This window comes from Chanodichthys erythropterus, chromosome 3 (assembly GCF_024489055.1).
Source record: "Chanodichthys erythropterus isolate Z2021 chromosome 3, ASM2448905v1, whole genome shotgun sequence".
In the NCBI taxonomy this organism is placed as follows: Eukaryota; Metazoa; Chordata; class Actinopteri; order Cypriniformes; family Xenocyprididae; genus Chanodichthys; species Chanodichthys erythropterus.
Genome location: NC_090223.1, coordinates 12586109 through 12606485, shown reverse-complemented (window position 1 = coordinate 12606485; position 20377 = coordinate 12586109). Strand labels below are relative to the sequence as shown.

The 20377-nt window shown below is 37.2% G+C and overlaps 2 protein-coding genes across 2 annotated transcripts in view; both read right to left on the bottom strand.

Moving 5' to 3' along the window:
• LOC137017073 (zinc finger protein 502-like) overlaps window positions 1–20377 on the bottom strand; it is a 634288-nt gene that overhangs the window by 489466 nt on the left and 124445 nt on the right. The gene's annotated exons all lie outside the window — the stretch shown is intronic.
• kcnj4 (potassium inwardly rectifying channel subfamily J member 4) lies at window positions 788–13422 on the bottom strand. The gene is made up of 3 exons (XM_067381053.1): window positions 13254–13422; window positions 7970–8125; window positions 788–2279 (listed from the first exon to the last, which is right to left on the bottom strand). Exons 2-3 carry the CDS (start codon window positions 7990–7992, stop codon window positions 788–790), a joined length of 1515 nt encoding a protein of 504 aa, XP_067237154.1. The 5' UTR covers window positions 7993–8125; window positions 13254–13422.

The following is a 20377-nucleotide window of genomic DNA, read 5'->3' as shown; positions in this document are numbered from 1 at the left end:
ATATAAGTAAATTATTCAAATGTGTCATATTTATATGATACAATATATTATATGCATTTGTATTAATTATTATATATTATGTAATAAATTATGTATAAGTTACATTATGTTAGTATAATACATTTGAATAATTGACTAATACAAATATTTATATTTGTTTAAATATACATTTATATGAACATTTAAATATACATTTAATAATGAATGTGTATATAAATGTATTTAAATAAATATAATACATTATATAAACATTTATTATTTATATATGAATGTTGTATTTGTGTTTTTTTCACATGTATTATTTATGTTTTGCATTTATACACAATGCATTTATTTTTATAAAAGTATTCTATTATATATTTGTTATATTATGTAAATATAATATATTTGAGAAATTTAAATATATATTTATTTGTATAAATATACATTTATATATAAATAAAACATATAAATGTATTATTTGTATGTAATTGTACTTATATAGAATACCTTTATATAAATAAATATATTTAGGATTTGTAAATAATATAAATGTATTTCTGTTTATAAATGTATTAATTTATATTATATAACTTATATAAGTAAATATATTTATATATTATTCATTAAATAAATTAAATACTATATTTTTATAAATTAATTATTCCATATAAGTATAATACATTTGAGTAAACAATTAACTTGTGTAATTATTTATTTATATACATTAATTCATATATAAATAATAAATGTATTTATTTTTGTAAAGGTGGTTCAATAAATATAAATGTATTTACTTGTGGGAATGTCATATCTCGGACTCGCTCTTGTAAGTCATGGGGTCGAGCGGTATGGCAGTCTGCAGAATGTCAAACTCAATCTGATTGTCCATGTCTAATACGCAGAGCATGTTGCTGCCGGAGGTCATTGTGGCCGAGTCCTGGAACATTTTCTGGAAGTCTGTGGGAACCCTGGTCAGATTCTCGCCCGTCTGCTCCTCCTCGTCCTCTCCGCAGCACAGCGCCACCTCGTTCTCGTAGCAGAAGGCGCTGGGTGAGTGCGGTGGGAAGAGCGTTTGGGCCCCGCGATGGCAGCGGCTGTCCGGCGTCTCGGAACGGGATGAAGCAGACGAATGGCGTCCAGTCAGTTCTTTCAACTCCTTAGCGCTGCAGGCGGGCGTCGAGGGAACCTCGTAGGTTTTGTGGAAGTGAGCGTAATCGACCTTGTAGCGGTCGCGGTCCTCAAAGATGACTGGCTCGAAGCGGTGACCCCAAAGGATCTCGCGGGAGAGGTAGGAACTTCGCGTTTGTGTGGTCATGGCTGTCGCCTCCACCATTCCCTCCAGAATTACCACGATTTCAAAGTCATCGGACTCGAGGTCCGCTCGGCTCATGGTCCAAAGCGGCGAGTCCTCGTCGATCTCGTGCACAATTACCAAAGGCGACACTAAGAAGAGGCGATCGGTGCCTTCATCGTAGCCCACGTTTAGATCCATCTGTTCGAGCGGGATGAACTCGCCTTCAGCTGTCAAGTAGGGTCGAATGAGCTGCGCCCGGACGTGAGCCTCAACAATGTGGCTCCGCCGAAGGTTCCCAACTCGCCACATCAAGCACAGCTTCCCGTCGCGCAGCGCAATCACTGCGTTCTGGGAAAAAAGCAAGGTTTGGTTCCTCTTCTTTGGACGCGCCATTTTGGCCATGATGGTGCCAATCATGAAGGAATCAATGATGCATCCAACAATCGATTGCACCACCACCGTCACGATCGCTACGGGACACTCTTCGGTCACGCAGCGCCAGCCGTAGCCAATAGTGGTTTGGGTCTCAATGGAGAACAGGAAGGCCCCTACAAATCCCTCCACATGCAGCAAACATGGTTTCCACTGCTTCCCGCCACTGACGCGATCATTATCGAAGTCCCCGTGAGCCAGAGATACGCTGTAGAAGATCAAGCCAAAGATGAACCAGGACACCAAGAAAGTGGAGCAGAAGATCATCAGCAGGTACCGCCAGCGGATGTCCACGCATGTCGTAAATATATCCGCCAGGTACCGCCACGGCTTGTCGTCCATGTTGGTGAAGACCACGTTGCACTGGCCGTTCTTCTTGACGAAGCGGCTGCGCAGCTGGCCTCCGCCGGACGTGGAGATCCTCCCGTTGTAGCCGGAGCCCATCGACATCGCTGCCGCGCTCGGACCCTCCGCTCCTCCGGGGGACTGCAGCCGGCCAGAGCCGTGGCCGTTGTGGAGGCCAAGGGTGGAGATCTTCAGTGCCTCCTCATCAGGAGACACGATGCTGTACCTGAGAGAGAGGACAGAAGAGTTTGGGGTCAGAAAGACGGTGTTTGGGGACTGAATTGAATCTTCATTAAACTGAATTCAGCATAAAGGATTAGTTCACTTTAAAATGAAAATGTACTCACCCCCAAGCCATCCTAGATGTATATGACTTTCGTCTTTCTGCTAAACACAATCGGAGTTATATTAATAAATATCCTGACGCATCTGAGCTTTATAATGGCAGTGAACAGGTCCAATGAGTAGGAAGCTGAAGAAAGTGCATCCATCCATCATGGATAAAGTCCTTATGAAGTGAAGTAATGCATTTGTGTAAGAAAGATATCCATATTTAACAAGTTATGAAGTAAAATATCTAGCTTCCACCAGACCACGTATTCAACGTATTCAACATAGAAAAAAAAGTGTGACACCTCTCTCAGTTCAAAACGCTTACGCTACATCCTACGCCTTCAGTATTCAACTTACGAAAAAAGTGTAACTGGTGTCGTGGTCTGGCGGAAGCTCGATATTTCACTTTATAACTTGTTAAATTATTAACCCCCGGAGCATTGTGGAGTATGGTTATGATGGATGAATGCACTTTCTTCAGCTTCATATTAGTTGGTCCCGTTTACTAAAATTATAAAGCTTGGATGCATCAATATATTTATTAATATAACTCTGATTGTGTTCATCAGAAAGAATAAATTCACATACACTAAGGATGGCTTGAGGGTGAGTAAAGCTTGGGGTAATTTTCATTTGAAAGTGAACTAATCCTTTAATAATTACACTGTTGTATTGTGTAGGTCTGCTTTATAACCAACATTGAATTCATAATTGATGAATTTTGCAACATTTATACTTATTGAACTGAATCAACATAGAAGCTCAGTTGAATATGTTTCAGAATTGATACATTTTACATCAGAGGTCTTCAACACTGCTCCTGGGGACCCACTATCCTGGAGAGTTTAGCTCCAACCCTAATCAAAAACACCTGACACAGCTAATCAAGCTCTTCAAGATGGCTAGAAACTACACATGCAGGTGTGCTGAAGCAGGTTGGAAATAAACTTTCCAGGACAGTGGGTCACCAGGAGCAGGGTTGAAGACCTCTGTTTTACAACATCAATAGTTGTTGAACTGAATTGAATCAACACTGAACTGAATTGAGTTGAATAATGGTACTATTGTCTTCTGTAGATCTGCTTTATAGCTGAAATTTAATTAGTAATTGACACTGTTACTGTTCAATAACATTGACACTGTTATTGAACTAAATTGAATCAACATTGAAGCTCAGTTGAATGTTTCATAATTGATGAATTTGCAACATTAACACTCTTACTGAACTGAATTGAATCAACATCCTATAATTTCTGAGAGAGTTTTGCTTGTTTCTATTGAAGGGATATTTCACCCAAAAAATGAAAATTCTGTCATTTACTCTCCCTCAAGTTGTTCCAAATTTGTATACATTTCTTTGTTCCGTTGAACACAAAGGAAGATATTTTGAAGAAAGTTTGTAATTAGGCTGCCTTGGGGCATCATTGACTTCCATAGTAGAAAAAAAAAATACTATGGAAGTCAATGGTGCCCCAGAACTGTTCAGTTACCCATATTCTTCAAAATATCTTCCTTTGTGTTCAACAGAACAAAGAAAACTATACAGGTTTGGAACAACCCGAGGGGGAGTATATGATGACATAATTTTCATTTTTGGGTGAACTATCCCTTTAAGTGACAAAAACAATTGTCTTAATGTTCTTTGAACATTCGATTTTATTATTCCATTCTACAAACATTATTGTAACGTTTCTTGTTAGCTGGGATTGAATAACGACACTATTGTCTTTTTAGAGCTGCTTTACAGCTGAAATTGAACTTATTTCAAAATTAAGTCTGTATCATTGATTCTGATGTTTTCTGGTTTATTGCTATGAGGCAATCTGTATTGTATAAAGCGCTATATAAATGTGATGGAGGACAGGTCAAGAGCTGTAATCTGATTGGAGCGTTTGTTCTTTCCAGTGACCGCTCTAAAGGACACGCACTCACTTCAGATAAACCATGAGTCACTAATGCGTATCCTTCCAGAAACACAGGACAAATCCTCCTGATGAATTCCTGAACTTTTAACGAATGGACTGTCAGTGGAATCAGAACTGACTGTTTCTCCATCATTTCACTGTCTCTCTCTTTCAGTTTTTATCCATGAAGGGTCGAGGGACTCAGGTGTGAGTTACCTGCCCCTCATCTGGGATTATGAGGGAAGGCGAGTCATTTAGCCATATCAGGATTGCGGTCAGTGAAGGTTTAGGGATTATAACCTGATCCATATCTCTCTCTCACATACACACACACCTATACTAATAAACAAACGCATAAACAGTCTGACAGTGTTACTGACTCTCAATCATCTACTGATGTTTGGTGGAGCACAAGAGCGACTGTAAATGACATTAAAAGCTGCAAATTAAACAGCATTCTTGTTTGATTTTTTTGACATATTGGAGATAAAGGTTTTTACCGAGGGAATTTTGGATGCCTTTTTATCAAAATGTTTAGGAATAAAATGATATTTAAACAAACCCCTCAGTAAAAACCTTCAGAATATAGTTAGGAATAAAACTGTAAGTTTTGGCGCATGTAAGTGCTGCTGAAGTGGAGATGCAAAGATTTAAAGATATTTATTGTAAGAGAAATCTACTGACGCAAATAGATAAAGTGCAATAAAATAAACACTGAACTGTATTTTGGATGTTTTCTTTCTGCTAGTCTTAAAGGAAAAATGTTAGGAAAGCAGGAGTTCAAAAAGACTCAAACCAGCTGAGAAAATGAGCAAAATCATTTTAAGACTTGAGCATTTTACTATTTGTTCTATAGATGTCAAGGATATTTTACTTAAAAATGATAATATGTGATAATGATGTAATTTCAAACCTCTAAGACTTACTTTCTCATGTTGAACCCAAAAGAAGATATTTTGAAGAATGTTGAAAACCAAACAAAACAGCTTTCATTGTATGGACAAAAAACAATGCGACATCTCTCAAAATACCTTCTTTTTTGTATAATAGATAATATATCCTAATATTATTAAGAGGTATATTACCCAAAAATTACAGGGTTAGTTCACCCAAAAATGAAAATTATATCATTAAATTCTCACCCTCATGTCGTTACACACCTGTTAGACCTTCGTTCATCTTCAGAACACAAATTAAGATATTTTTGATGAAATCCAATGGCTCAGTGAGGCCTGCATTGCCAGCAAGTTAATTAACACTTTCAGATGCCCAGAAAGCTACTAAAAACATATTTTAAACAGTTCATGTGACTACAGTGGTTCAACCTTAATGTTATGAAGCGACTAGAATGCGTTTTGTGTGCCAAAAAAAAAACAAAATAACGACTTTTCAACAATATCTAGTGATGGGCAATCTCAAAACACTGCTTCATGAAGCTTGGAAGCTTTACAAATCTTTTATTTCGAATTGTTTCAAATTTTGTTACAAATCTTTTGTTTCAAATCCTTTGTTTCAGAGTGCATATCAAACTGCCAAAGTCACGTGATTTCAGTAAACAAGGCTTTGTTATGTCATAAGGTACGCACTCCAAACCACTGATTTGAAACAAAAGATGCGTAAAGCTTCGAAGCTTCATGAAGCAATTTTTTGAGATCACCCATCACTAGATATTGTTAAATAAAGTCGTTGTTTTGTTTTTTTGGTGCACAAAAAGTATTCTCTTCATAACATTAAGGTTGACATATGAACTGTTTTAAATATGTCTTTAGTAGCTTTCTGGGCATCTGAAAAAGGAAATGATCTTGCTGGCAATGGAGGCCTCGCTGAGCCAACGGATTTTATCAAAAATATCTTAATTTGTGTTCTGAAGATGAACGAGATGAACGTCTTACAGGTGTGGAACGACATTAGGGTGAGTCATTAATGACATAATTTTGATTTTTGGGTGAACTAACCCTTTAATAATCTGTCATAATTTTTCCAAACCATGGATGTTTTTTGTGCCCCGATCTGATTTAAAGGTGCCCTAGAACTTTTTAAAAAAAGATGTAATATAAGTCTAAGGTGTCCCCTGAATGTGTTTTTTTTAATTCATTTTTTTAACTGCCTATTTTGGGGCATCATTATAAATGATCCGATTCAGGGTGTGTGGCCCTTTAAATCTCCTGCTCCACGCCCACAGAGCTCGCGCTTGCCTTGAACAGTGCATAAACAAAGTTCACACAGCTAATATAACCCTCAAATGGATCTTTACAAAGTGTTTGGCATGCATGCGTCGGATTATGTGAGTATTGTATACTGTTATATTGTTTACATTGATTCTGAATGAATTTGAGGCTATGCTCCGTGGCTAACGGCTAATGCTACACTGTTGGAGAGATTTATAAAGAATGAAGTTGTGTTTATGAATTATTCAGACTGCAAGTGTTTAAAAATGAAAATAGCAACGGCTCTTGTCTCCGTGAATACAGTAAGAAACGATGGTAACTTTAACCACATTTAACAGTACATTAGCAACATGCTAACGAAACATTTAGAAAGACAGTTTACAAATATCACTAAAAATATCATGGATCATGTCAGTTATTATTGCTCAATCTGCCATTTTTCGCTATTGTTCTTGCTTGCTTACCTAGTCTGATGATTCAGCTGTGCAGATCCAGACGTTAATACTGGCTGCCCTTGTCTAAAGGTGCGTTCACGCGGCCTCGTAATTCCTGTAGTTACGAGATTCTAGCTTGTAAAAAGCGTTCACGTCCTCGTAGAGCTCGTAATTACAGCTTGTAAGCTGGGAGTTTTCTGAAAGCTCCCACATGTACCACGTGGCCGCTGTACCACCTGGCCGCTGTAGATTAATTTAGGCGTTGATAGTGATGCCATGGAAACGCATAATTACCAGTCCGAGGACGTGAACAGCTCCGAATATAACGTCACGTGTTCTCATTTCAAGAATCCGGTAAATACGAGGTGACGTGAACGCAGCATAATGCCTTTTTATAATGTTGGGAACATGGGCTGGCATATGCAAATATTGGGGGCGTACACCCCGACTGTTACGTAACAGTAGGTGTTATGTTGAGATTCGCCTGTTCTTCAGAGGTCTTTTAAACAAATGAGATTTATATAAGAAGGAGGAAACAATGGAGTTTGAGACTCACTGTATGTCTTTTCCATGTACTGAACTCTTGTTATTTGATTATGCCAAGATAAATTAAATTTTTCATTCTAGGGCACCTTTAAGTCATTGAATGTTGAGTATCTGCCAGTACCGATACTTGAATTTTCCTAATGGTTTGTGCATGCTTTAAGTACATTAAAGTTATAGTGTAACGGCAGATAAAAATAAACAGTAAATAAATGATTTTTGAGTGATTCAAACAAGGAAGCTTGAACTCATTGGTTCTCGCACGTCACGCACGCAACATTTGAGCTACTTGTCCTTTTCATGGCGATCGCCAGCTGGCAAACACACTTGAAGGTGCTTACCTTACCTTAAAAAACACATTTAAAAAAAAAACTGGATGTTTTGAATGTTCTGGGAACGTTAGATGGGCGATGAGTAAACTCTGCATATTTTTGAGCCAAATTTTATCCCATATTGCTCACTATCAAATGACCCATAAATCGTAACTGCACACACACACACACACACACACACACACACATGTTCTGGTCGTACCTGTTGGCTCGGTTGCTTCCCATGTTGTATTTGATCTTCACCGTGTTTGTGCTGCTGTCTTCAGTGATGCGACAGAACAACGTTCTCCGTTTACTCTGAAAGATTGGGGATCGGCATCCTAACAGACGACGCACAGGCCTCGATGTTTCTCACACACTGCAGCCAAAGAGAAACAGAAGTGTCAGACGTGATGTGAAGAACATTCAGTCTGATTCGGAGAGGTTTGATTTGAAGTGGACAGAAACTATATTTGTGTTCTGGTTTGGATGCCGTGATCTGGGTCAAAGCAGTGGTTAAAATAGACCTGACGCACACACTCTCACACACACAGATGTAGGCTAACAACATCACTGATTTGCATGTTCTCTAAATGTTTATATTTGACCATTCTTACATTCAGAGAAAACATTTAAACCATTCCAGTCTAATAATCTTCATGAAAAAAAAAGCCTTTTCTGTCGCTCTCTACAATAAATGGCTACTTGCTTTGACATTCAGGCACTGAGTGTCCAAATACACACAAAAAAATATTTAGGTCTAAATTTAAGATTCATACATTCGAATTCCATATAAAATCTCCAGTTTTAACATAATGTCAGCCATACATAAATAAAACTGGTCAGATTTCTGTCATAGTCCTAATAAACTTAATACATAATAACTAGGTTTATATATTTAAGAATAATGAAATTTGCTTCAATCTCATATATTTCAGCAAACTGAATATTGCTTGTTCTACAGCTAGCCATACTTTTGTTCATACTTTTTAACTGAATACATTTAACAGATTTATGCTGATTCTAAGCAATTTGAAGTATGATTAGTATGATTATTTAATAAAATTACATGTATATAGTTAATAATAAACTATGCCAGAAATCCTACCAGTTTCATTTATGAAGACAAGTGACAAATATGCGTCACATAATAAACTAATAAACTTAATATGCAAGTCAAATGTCTGAATGTCTTTAAATTAAATCTCTGTTGCATTTATTGTACAAAATCTTTGAAAACATTTTCTCATGAAAATATTTTAAAGTCTAATAAATGTTATTAAAGTCAATGTTTAATATTTATTTTGTGTAAATCTGGGCAGTTGACTAAATGTTTTTTGTTTATGTCTTTGTGTTTGTTCAGATATGTTCAGTCTTATTGTCCATAAAGTGTTTACATTTGCTTATTGTGGATCTTGGAGCCTATTGATATGGTTTCATGTAATGAAATGTTGGTCATCTAAAACCAACTCCCTGTCCTCAGGATATTATTCCACCTCATTTCCTTAGAAAATCATGACACAGTTGGTTCTGGCCTGTTATTGGTTATTAACAAATGCTCGTCTACTATCTCCTTCCCTAACAGTCTTAAATTTGCTGACGCCATATCTTAAAAAACCAAGCCTGGATCCTTCCTCTTTTTCTAACTTTTGTCCTATCTACATTTTATCTAAAATATCCTTGAGAAAGTTGTACTGACACAATTAGAGTCATATTTTGCTGTAAATTCTCTTCATGAAATGTTTGGATTTAAAGCTTTACACAGTACTAAATCTGCCCTTTTAAGAGTTTCAAGTGATATTTTTACAGAAACTGATTCTGTGAAATCCATGGCTTTAGCTTTATTAAATCGGAGTGCTGCATTTGATTTGTTCGACCATGAGGTCCTGTTGACACGTCTGGAGATATCTGCGGGCACAGACTTACAGTATTTCTGTTCTTATCTGACAAACAGATGGTTTAGTGTTCGAAATGGTCATCAGTCCTCCTCTAGTATATCTCTGTGGAGTCCAACAGGGATCAATCCTCAGGCTGGTATTGTTTTCCCTTAACACTTAAACTACCTTATGCTTCCATTTTTAATATATATGGAGCAGCCTTTCATCTATACACTGAAGATACTCAGATCTATTTTCCCTTAAAATATAACAATAAACACAGCTTACAACCAATGTTGGTCTGTTTAAAAGGACTCAAGCTTTGTCTTTCAAGGAATTTTCTAAATTTAAATTAAAATAAAAAGAAATAATTCTATTTGGCTCTCTTGCCCCATATGAAACTCAATGTGCTAGAAATCTGTGCATTCTGTTCGATCACAACCTAATATTTGACAAACTGAAATCATGCTTCTTTCTTCTTCGCCAACTTTTTAAAGTACCCTTTTTAGAGTAATTTCCAAACTGTGATTCATGCGTTCGTAACAACTCATTTAGACTGTTGTAATTCTCTTTATTATGGTGCCTCTTAGTCTTCCCTCTCCCATTTACAGCTCACACAAAACGCAGCTGCAAGACTTCTCCCGCAAATACGAGCCGGTAACTCCAATTTTAATTGCACTTCATTGGCTACCTGTCAAATTTAGAATTGATTTTAAAATGCTAAAGTCCTCATCAATTTGGCACCTCATTACCTGAATAATCTTCTCTGTCCGTACACTCCTAGGACTCTGAGATCCAGTGACTTATCGTACCTAGATCTAGACTCAAAAAACGAGGCCATAAATAAATATTGTATTGCATTTTATATTTCACTCATTACACTTGAAATTACATAAAAGTGACTAGAGACAGATTTCTGTTTGATGATCTCTGTCATCACATACATCAAACAAGAGATTTGTATGTCTTGTGATCATTTAAACTGAAATGATGTAGTAAATGGTTCAAGTTCTTCATGTGAAGGATTGGGAGACGCAGATGTCAACAGGACAGACGCATGTGACTCAATAACTGCTCTTTACAATGAAAATGGACTTAACCTTTGTTACACAACACAAACACATTTAATCCCTGGTTGTGTGTGTGTGTGAGGAGAAGGTTTCTTTCTTGATTCCTCCTAATCCAGCAAATGATGTCTGAATAATCTCCTCATCTCTCATTTTTAACAGTGATATGAGGAGCAGATCAAGAGAAACTAGTCCTGAGGATCTTGCTGTGTAATCTGAGATGCTCTGTATGTGTGTGTGTGAGTGACAGAAGGTGAGTTCAGACTTGAGAAGATCTGATATTTTACTATTCTTTACTAGATAAATAATGAAGATCTTCATTAGGGATGCACCGATATGAACATTTTGGCCGATACCGATAACCGATAATTATTTATATTTGAAAGTAAATAAACCGATATGTTGGCCGATAAATCTAAATCCAAGATTTATATAATTTTTGAGAGCCTGATTACAAAACCAAGCACATGATAATAATGTTCTCATTATATTATGTAGCCTATATAACAGACTTATGATGTGCTTAACTGTATAAGTGATTTCAATCATATTTCAAGCAATTCAAAACCATAATGGTGAAAAAACAATCTGAAGTGTCTAGGCTGAAGGAAATAATCCATTATTTCTTGGCTTCAATATATCAGCTTGAGCCGATATGATAACATTAAAAATGAACATATATCGGCTGATACCGATATGGTGGCAGATATATTGTGCATCTTTTGATGTGCTTTTTTAAATAATTTTAATTTCTATTAATTATTTTTTTGATTTATTGTGTTTTTACAGTGGTCCCAAGAAGTATGTGTTCACTGCAGTCACATTTTCACTTTATGGGTACATTACTTTTCATTGTTCTCTGAACGTTCTGACACAAGTAGTAACATTTAAAAAAAACATTAGACAAACGTCTAACTAAAACTTAAAAAAAAACAACAAAAAAAACCACTATGAACAATGTATAAATAATGTTTTTGTGCTAACCTTTTGAGAACATTACTTAAGACCAGATAACTTTGAACAAACATTCTGTATCAATGTTACTGGAAGAACGTTTGTTCATAAATTTGAGAAAAGCGTTTTGACAATGTTTCCTGGGTTTCTTTGGTTTTCACTTAATTTCACTTTTTAATTCTCATTTTATCCAGGAAAAATCCACTTTTATGCACTGCTTTCAATACATTTAAACAGGTCATGCATGGGAATTGAATCCATGACCTTGTTGACATTGATAGCGCCATGATCTCCTGTCTGAGCCACAGGACTGTTCAAACAAGCCAAGTTCATCACATTAACTATCAGCATGATCCACTTATGAGAAACAAACACAATACTGACTGTCTTCATCTTCAACACTACCTCTATTGATTCAGCATTCAAAACAACAATCTTCTGTCTGTACTGATATTCAGATATTTAAGTGTTATTTTGGTGTTCAGATACTTGTTGTGGTCATTATAGGCTACTAACAGGGAACATTCTCATAACTTTGGCTAACGTTCTGGCAAGATTCTCTCATAAGTATGAACAAAGGTTCTTCCAGTAACGTTATCTGGTCTTTAATAAATTATTTTTTTTGTCGGAAATTACAATGTTGTCTGTTTTGAGAGTTGATAGACTTTTTTTCATACAGTTTTGACAATATGAACCATAATTTGTACTGTGGTACTTTGCTATATACCATGGTACTGAATGATTACCAAATGCATAACACAGTATTTGCATGTAGCCTATATTATGGTATTAGGCATTGTTCAAACTATAACTAAAACAATTGTACATTTCTGTACGACTGGAAACATCAGTGCATTGAGTGCATTAAGCCCTCATTGATCAGGGGAATCAAATGAAGTCACGTGGCAGATTCTCCGGCACATTTAGCGCTTTCCACTGGAAACTAGCCGTCTGACACGCCTATGAGCGAGACGTCAGAACTCCAGTTTCGCGCGCTTCGAAGTTTAAACACCTTTGAGGTAAATAGTGTGTCAGAAAACTTTCAAATTACTCCAAACATACCGCAGGGCTTTCATCGTGCGGCAGATGTTGGTCTCAAATCTGCGGGATTGAGACTGTGACATAAAATATGACGCGCAGGTAAGTTTAGCGCGCGCGGTAAATCCGGTAAAGCTCCAGATGCGGAGCGCGAATCAGTGCGTGATCTCAAACAGAGAATAATCTCTTTTCATTACAACATCAGGTTTCTTTTCTCTGTTTCAGCCGCATTCATCCTCTCCTCATCTGACCATCTGTACGCCAGTCCTTTAAATCGGTGTTTACGTTAGTGAAAATTACGAATGAATGTACCTAAATCAAATAGTCTGTTATTTAAAACATTAGTTTGTACGTATACACCACTCTTATTGTTATAAAACAGAACAAATTTATATATATTTGTCATATACTGTCAAAAATTTTACACAGTAACGTTATGCAGGAGACATCTTTATCCAAAAGCCTTTAATAAATAACTTCAAATGGACGTCATAATGGAGGGGAAAACTCTTATCACTAATAAAGAGACATCTGACTTACTGTACACAAGAAGATATGAAGAATTACTCACCTTAATGAAACAAATATCTAATCTGTAAACGTGTTATTTGCCTTAAACCTGTCTTCTGCTCGAGGTCACTTCGTGTTTTGGCGGTAATTAAGCGCGCGCTCCGTTCTCTCTTCCTTTTTTTTATTCTCCGAAAACACCCATCTTTAACACGATATTACCAGCGCCGCGTTTTTTTTTTTTTAATTCATGTTTTCTTGTAGTTTTCGCAGGTTAATCCCTCCGGTCTCTCTTCTTTGACTTCACTCACGCGGTAATCTCCGAGCGCGCGCGCGCTCTCCTCCTCATCCTCGCGGTCTCGCGCTCATGTGGGTGACCGGCGGATAACGGGGGAGGAGGAGGAGAAAGATGCGAGCCTGTCACTGCGATTATGTTCACTTCAGATTGATGTCAAGTGAAATTCAGTCCAAATTAGTCCAGACATGATGGATGTGGGAATGAAATGAAAGACCGTCGATTGACTTGTTCAGTTTATATTCAGTGTCCTGACTGAATCATCTTTGTGTTGCTTCTGTCTGTGGGATAAATGCCCATTTTCATCATTTTCATTTTCTTCAATGCTACAGAATTTATTCTTTGAGGGAGTGTTTCTTGCTTTCTTCTCGTGTCAAAGTATTTTAGCATCCAAACATAAAATGTTCTCTCGTGTATCTCTTTTTGTATTCTGTGAGTAGCAGAAAATGAACACAGATTCAGATTCAGAAAGAATATGACCAAAACTGGGGTTCTTTCATAATCTAGACTATACACACTTTTAAAAATAAGGGTGTTTTTGCAGAGATACCATACATTAAAAAATATAGGTTCTTTATTGGTTCCATGAAGAACCATTAGAATCCATGGAAACTTTCCATTCCGAAAAAAAGGTTCTTTATAGTGGAAAAACATTCTTTAGATCATTCGAATGTTCTTCACACTAAGAAAAATGAATAAAGGTTCCAAAAGGGGGTTTTCGCAGAGAGGCCCGAGAACAGGGGTGTCCAAACTCAGTCCTGGAGGGCCACTGTCCTGCAGAGTTTAGCTCCAACTTGCCTCAACACACCTGCCTGGATGTTTCTAGTATCCATAGTAAGATCTTGATTAGCTGGTCAGGTGTGTATAATTGGGGTTGAAGCTAAACTTTGCAGGACAGTGGCCCTCCAAGAGCAGGATTGGACACTCATGCCTTAGAAGAACCATTTTTGGTTCCACAAAGAACCTTTCAGTGATCAGTTCTTAAAGGAAGAAAATTTTAATGGTCTAAATAATCTTTATCCACTATAAAGAACCTTTTGTGGAATTGAAAGATTCCATGAATGCTAAAAGTTCTTCATGGAACCAATAAAGAACGTTTAGTTTTAAGAGTGAAGAAACTGAAAAATCTACAGAAATGGGAAATTCCATTCTATCTGATGAAAACAACATGTTTACAAATACAAAAATGAACAGGTTCACCACAACTTGCATCCTAAGAAACGCCTGAATGTCTGTGAACGTTGCTTTAATGACCTCTGATCTGTATTTCTGTCCTGATTATTTCGTTTGAGAGATTCTAGAGCGGTGACTACATGGTTTCTATGGAGATGCACGGTTGTTGTGTGAGCTCTTATTTTTGGCGGTGGAGGCCTGAATGAGGAGGTGGGCAAATCCGAACATATGACAGCCGTGGAGTGACAGTAGGAGTGTGTGTGGGAGAAAATACAGAGACAGACGAGCTGAGACGAGAGGATCCTGCTAGGACATCATGGAATGAGGCCGTGTTTAATAAGAAGACAAACAAAAATGTGCTCTTGTTGTTTCAGTGCACAAGTCATACTCAAAGCAACTTTAATCTATACATTCATGCACACACACACACACACACACACACACATATATATATATATATATATATATATATATATATATATATATATATATATATATATATATATATATATATATAGCAAGCTTAAGAATTTGAGTGAGTTTGACAAGGGCCAAAATTGTGATGGCTAGAGGACTGGATCAGAGCATCTCCAAAACTGCAGCTCTTGTGGGTGTTCCCGGTCTGCAGTGGTCAGTATCTATCAAAAGTGCTCCAAGGAAGGAACAGTGATGAACCGGCGACAGGGTCACTGATGCACGTGGGGAGCGAAGGCTGGCCCATGTGGTCCGATCCAACAGATGAGCTACTGTTGGGACTGCATAGCTGCAGACCAGTCAGGGCGCCCATGCTGACCCCTGTCCACCACCAAAAGAGCCAATAGTGGGCATGTGAGTATCAGAACTGGACCACGGAGCAATGGAAGAAGGTGGCCTGGTCTGATGAATCACATCTTCTTTTACATCACGTGGATGACCGGGTGCGTGTGCTTCGCTTACCTGGGGAACACATGGCACCAAGATGCACTATGGGAAGCAGGCAAGCCAGCGGAGGCAGTGTGATGTTTTGGGCAATGTTCTGCTGGGAAACCTTGGGTCCTGCCATCCATGTGGATGTTAGTTTGACACATACCACCTACCTAAGCATTGTTGCAAACCATGTACACCCTTTCATGGAAACGGTATTCCCTGGTGGCTGTGGCCTCTTTCAGCAGGATAATGCGCCCTAACACAAAGCAAAAATGGTTCAGGAATGGTTTGAGGAGTACAACAACGAGTTTGAGGTGTTGACTTGGCCTCCAAATTCCCCAGATCTCAATCCAATCGAGCATCTGTGGGATGTGCTGAACAAACAAGTCCAATTCATGTAGGCTCCACCTCACAGCTTACAGGACTTAAAGGATTTGCTGCTAACATCTTGGTGCAGATACCACAGCACACCTTCAGGGGTCTTCAGTTGAGTCCATGTCTCGACGGGTCAGGGCTGTTTTAGCAGCAAAAGGGGACCAACACAATATTAGGAAGGTGGTCATAATGTTATGCCTGATCGGTGTATATATTTGCCTGTGATAATTGTGTCATAATTACTATTGTTTGGCAAATTTTCACAGATGCAATCCAGTGTTTTCAATTGGAATCCATGTGTGGGCGAAAGTTTTCACCCCTTACAGATTTCGCAAGGGGTTGAAAATACCAAATTGTGATTTTTGAAGGTCCACCCCCAAACATAACTATAAGCAGATTGTATGAATTAGTCACCAACTGAGCAAACAGTTACATATTTCCATTAGATTGTGTTGGTGCTTCATACAATGAACCCTTTATCCCTGCAAAAGTTCACCAAAAATGAAACTTAATGCTGCTGTCATAATGAGAAGTTAAAGCATGACACAAACAGCTTCACACTGAGAGACTAAATGTTTAATAAGTCTATATTCATTTGTTTTGATTGGATATAAAACATCCCTCCTTTCCAGATAAGAGAGAGAGAGAGGCAGACAGACGCTCAGACAGACAGGTGATCCTCTCTGACTCAAGTGGGACATGACCCAAAACCTCAATACCACACACACACAGACACATAGGGTCGATGGTGGTAGCATGAGGTCAGAGGGTGAAGGATGCAGAGGTCAGGAAGACATTTTATGCACTTTTTCCCTCATATGAGAGAGAGAACTGAAAACGAAGCTAAAGCGCCGAAACTTCCATCCTTATCATTTTTACATCTGTCAATCTGAGTAAACAAAAATATATTCTAAGAACGTTTTGCTAACGTTCTCAGTAAGTTGAATGTTCTCAGAACATTCAAAGTGTTCAAAAATATTTTTTAAAAACTGTTTTATCTTGTTTTTTTGCAAATAGAAAAAAAAATGTAAGGGAATGTTCCATTTTAGAATGTTTTTGTGCTTACATTTTGATAAAATTATTAAAAGGCTACTTTGAACCAATGTTCTATTAACGTTGCTGGAAGAACATTGCCAGAATGTTAGCTAAAGTTCCGAGAATGTTCTCTGTTAGCTGGGATTAAGTGCCATTTGTTTCTATGAATATGAAGACAATACTCAGATTTGCTGTAACATCTGCTCCTCAAACATGTCTGAAATTACTGTGAGAGAGAGGCAGTGACACAGCACAACAGAACAGAGTGATTGTTCGAGGCCAGTGTGTGTGTGTGTGTGTGTGTGTGTGTGTGTATATTAATAGCCTGTAATCGCCTCTGGGCGTCCTGATAAATTCCCACGACCTCTGATGGACACACCATTGTCTCCGTCATTTTTCCAGGTTTTCCTTTCCTTCTGAAACAAGAACGCACTGCTGTTCTTTCCTCTCACCCCAGTGTTTTTTTTTCTCTCCTATCACCGGTTAAGTAGGTTGTCCTGCGTGTTGTGGCCGTTCATGCAGTCGTGTGGAAACTCTCTCGTTTTCTGCCGTTTTGCACACTACTGCGGTGTTTCACAGTTATGTAAGAAAGAACCTTTGCTAACTTCCTAATTTGATCCCGAATGGTTGACTGCCCCTCTCTCTGTCACACTGAGTTTACATGCGACACTCAGTCCAGCCATTCAAACGCACCCAAAACGCTTAAACAGACTCACAGCACTGAAGGTAAACGGTGTCTCTCACAAACGCTCATTCAGACGTCAGGAGAACACAGATGAACAGCATCATGCGCTAAATATGTGTTAATGCCCTGCCCAGTTCATCCATATTTATCTCAAAGAGGAATTAACTCAGCTAACAGGGAATGTTCTCAGAACTTTGGCTAAGGTGTTCAATGTTATGAACAAACGTTCTTCCATTAACGTTAATAGAATGTTTGTTCAAAGTTATCTGCTCTTTAATAATGTCAAAACGTTCTACATCGGTCATGGAACGTTTTTTCCCCTCTGAAGAATTCTGACATTGCGTTTCAGAACGTTCAAGAACATTTCGAAGTAGCTAACGTTCCTATAATGTTTACAAAATGTTAAAATGGAATGTTCCCTGTTTTAAAACATGTAAACATTTATAAACATGAACTGGACGTTTTAAACGTCCAGATAACAGTCAGAAATAACGTTTATACAGGTTAACCTTATGTAGCTTACGTTAGCTAAGATTTTAGAACATATTTTTGTTAGCTTGGCTCAAAGTAGGCTAAAGCTTTTACAACGGGTTCTTGCACGAGCCATAAATGAATAAATCATTTAGGAGCTGGAGTATATGTGATTTTCTTTTGTCTGTCTGTTTGTTTGGATTAGTTTGTCGTGTTATATCATGTACATAATGTTTTGTGAGTGTATTATGCCGTATAAGAGGGAGTTTTACTGTCCTCTAGAGGAAAACACAGGGATAGACACTGTCCACTTTATCCTTCTCTCCACTTTCATTCTTTATTTTGACGATCTAATGCATTACTTTATTTATTCAAGTTGTTTATCGCAACTTAATATAGCATACTGCTGCAGCTTTATTTAATTTTATTTTGCACTATGACTATTTTACGCTCCATTTGAGTATAATAATTTACTTTAAATTGCATATTTTGCATTATTCACATTGTATGCAGCTGAACTGCAAATGCTTGACAATGCAAATCTCAGAGAGAGAGAGAGAGAGAGAGAGAGAGAGAGAGAGAGAGAGAGAGAGAGAGAGAGATTTGAGCTGTGATTTGAATGTAGCCAAAGCAGCAGATCTGTCTGGTCTGTTTCACAGCTGAACTTCCAGTGTTTTCCATCCGAAGTCACAGAATGACAAGCTAAAATAAACCTACAAAGCCCACCTACGTAATGATGAGCATCTGTACAAACAAACAAGAGATACCTGCATGGGCCATTCTACAGAACTGGTTCAAAGTCAGAGTTGGAAACGTCTTGAAAAAAATGTATTTTTCCACAAATTTTGTATGTATGCAAATTGTATAATATCCAAGGTACACATTTCTAGTAATTGTACAGTTAATTCTCATAGTGTATTTTCAGAAAATTTTGGAATATTTTTCCTCTACCCAAATTTGTCATAACCGAAACACAATGATAAATAATTTAATAAGAAGGGTTACATTGACCTATTAAGGTTTTGTTTACACCTTGTAAATATATTTTTGCTATTAAAAAAAAAAAAGGTTTTCAGAGGTAAATCAATAACAATTACAATTGTAACAATATTTCGAGTGTAATTTATGAGATTTGTTGTATTCTGAATCCATTATTTCTTAGTAAAAGTCACAAAGTTTATCAAACTGATTCCAAAGTGAAGGTTTCATTAGTTTGAACTGAACCAAACACTAAAATAACATCTTAGTTGATCATTCAATATACTTTATTTTTGACAAAACATCCCTGTTTCAGTCGTGACGTTACAGGATTTTAACTCTCATACTAAAACAGATTAAAATACTAATGATTTGCATAACTGTACTAAAATTTAGTTTAATTCCCCCCAATAAATAATGATGTGTTTCCTTTTTGTCACTACCAAAATGATGATGACATGTTTCGGTAGTGACAATTTTAGGTACTTATGAGCACATGGTTAGCTAGCACAGTTCTGAACAGTTGTACACACATAAAAACTAAATTTTATGGAATACCCCCCAAAAAATTTGCTTAATTGCAGTAAAAAGGTGTTTGGTAGGGACGTTGCTTAAAGTTACACACATATTTTCAGACGTTTGAACACATTTAACTCAAAATGATGGTACCTGTCTACTATGAAAGAGAGGCTGAACAGGATATTTCCTGATCAAGTCAAGTCACCTTTATATATATATAGCGCTTTTTACAATGCAGATTGTTTCAAAGCAGCTTTACAGTGATAGCAGGAAACATAATTTAGGCTGTATAGCAGGTCTAGAAGAAAATAGTGTCATTGTCTAGTTTAAGTAAGTTCAGCATTGATTCATTTACATTGTAAAAATCATTAGTTAATTTATTTAATTAATCTCAGCTCTGGAGAAAACAGTGACGTCATCATCCAGCTCAGTTCAGTTTGCATACAATGGTGTCAATGCAGGCAGATCAGTAGTATTGTTCAATATTAGGTGTGAAATGTTATGAAATAACTGGACTGCATATTGCCCAATGTGACGCTGTGGTTGGCGTGAGGCTTCAATGTTATTTTTTGGTGGATCCAAAATGATCAATATTCATATTCATGCATTTTATTCATATTTATGTTAATCATTTGTGGCTTATGATTTATCAATTTTACTTTTGATTTCATATATTCATGTACTCTTACTTTATATATTAATTCTCATATTTTTACACTTTATTGTACTCTTATGGTCATTATTCTTTTAT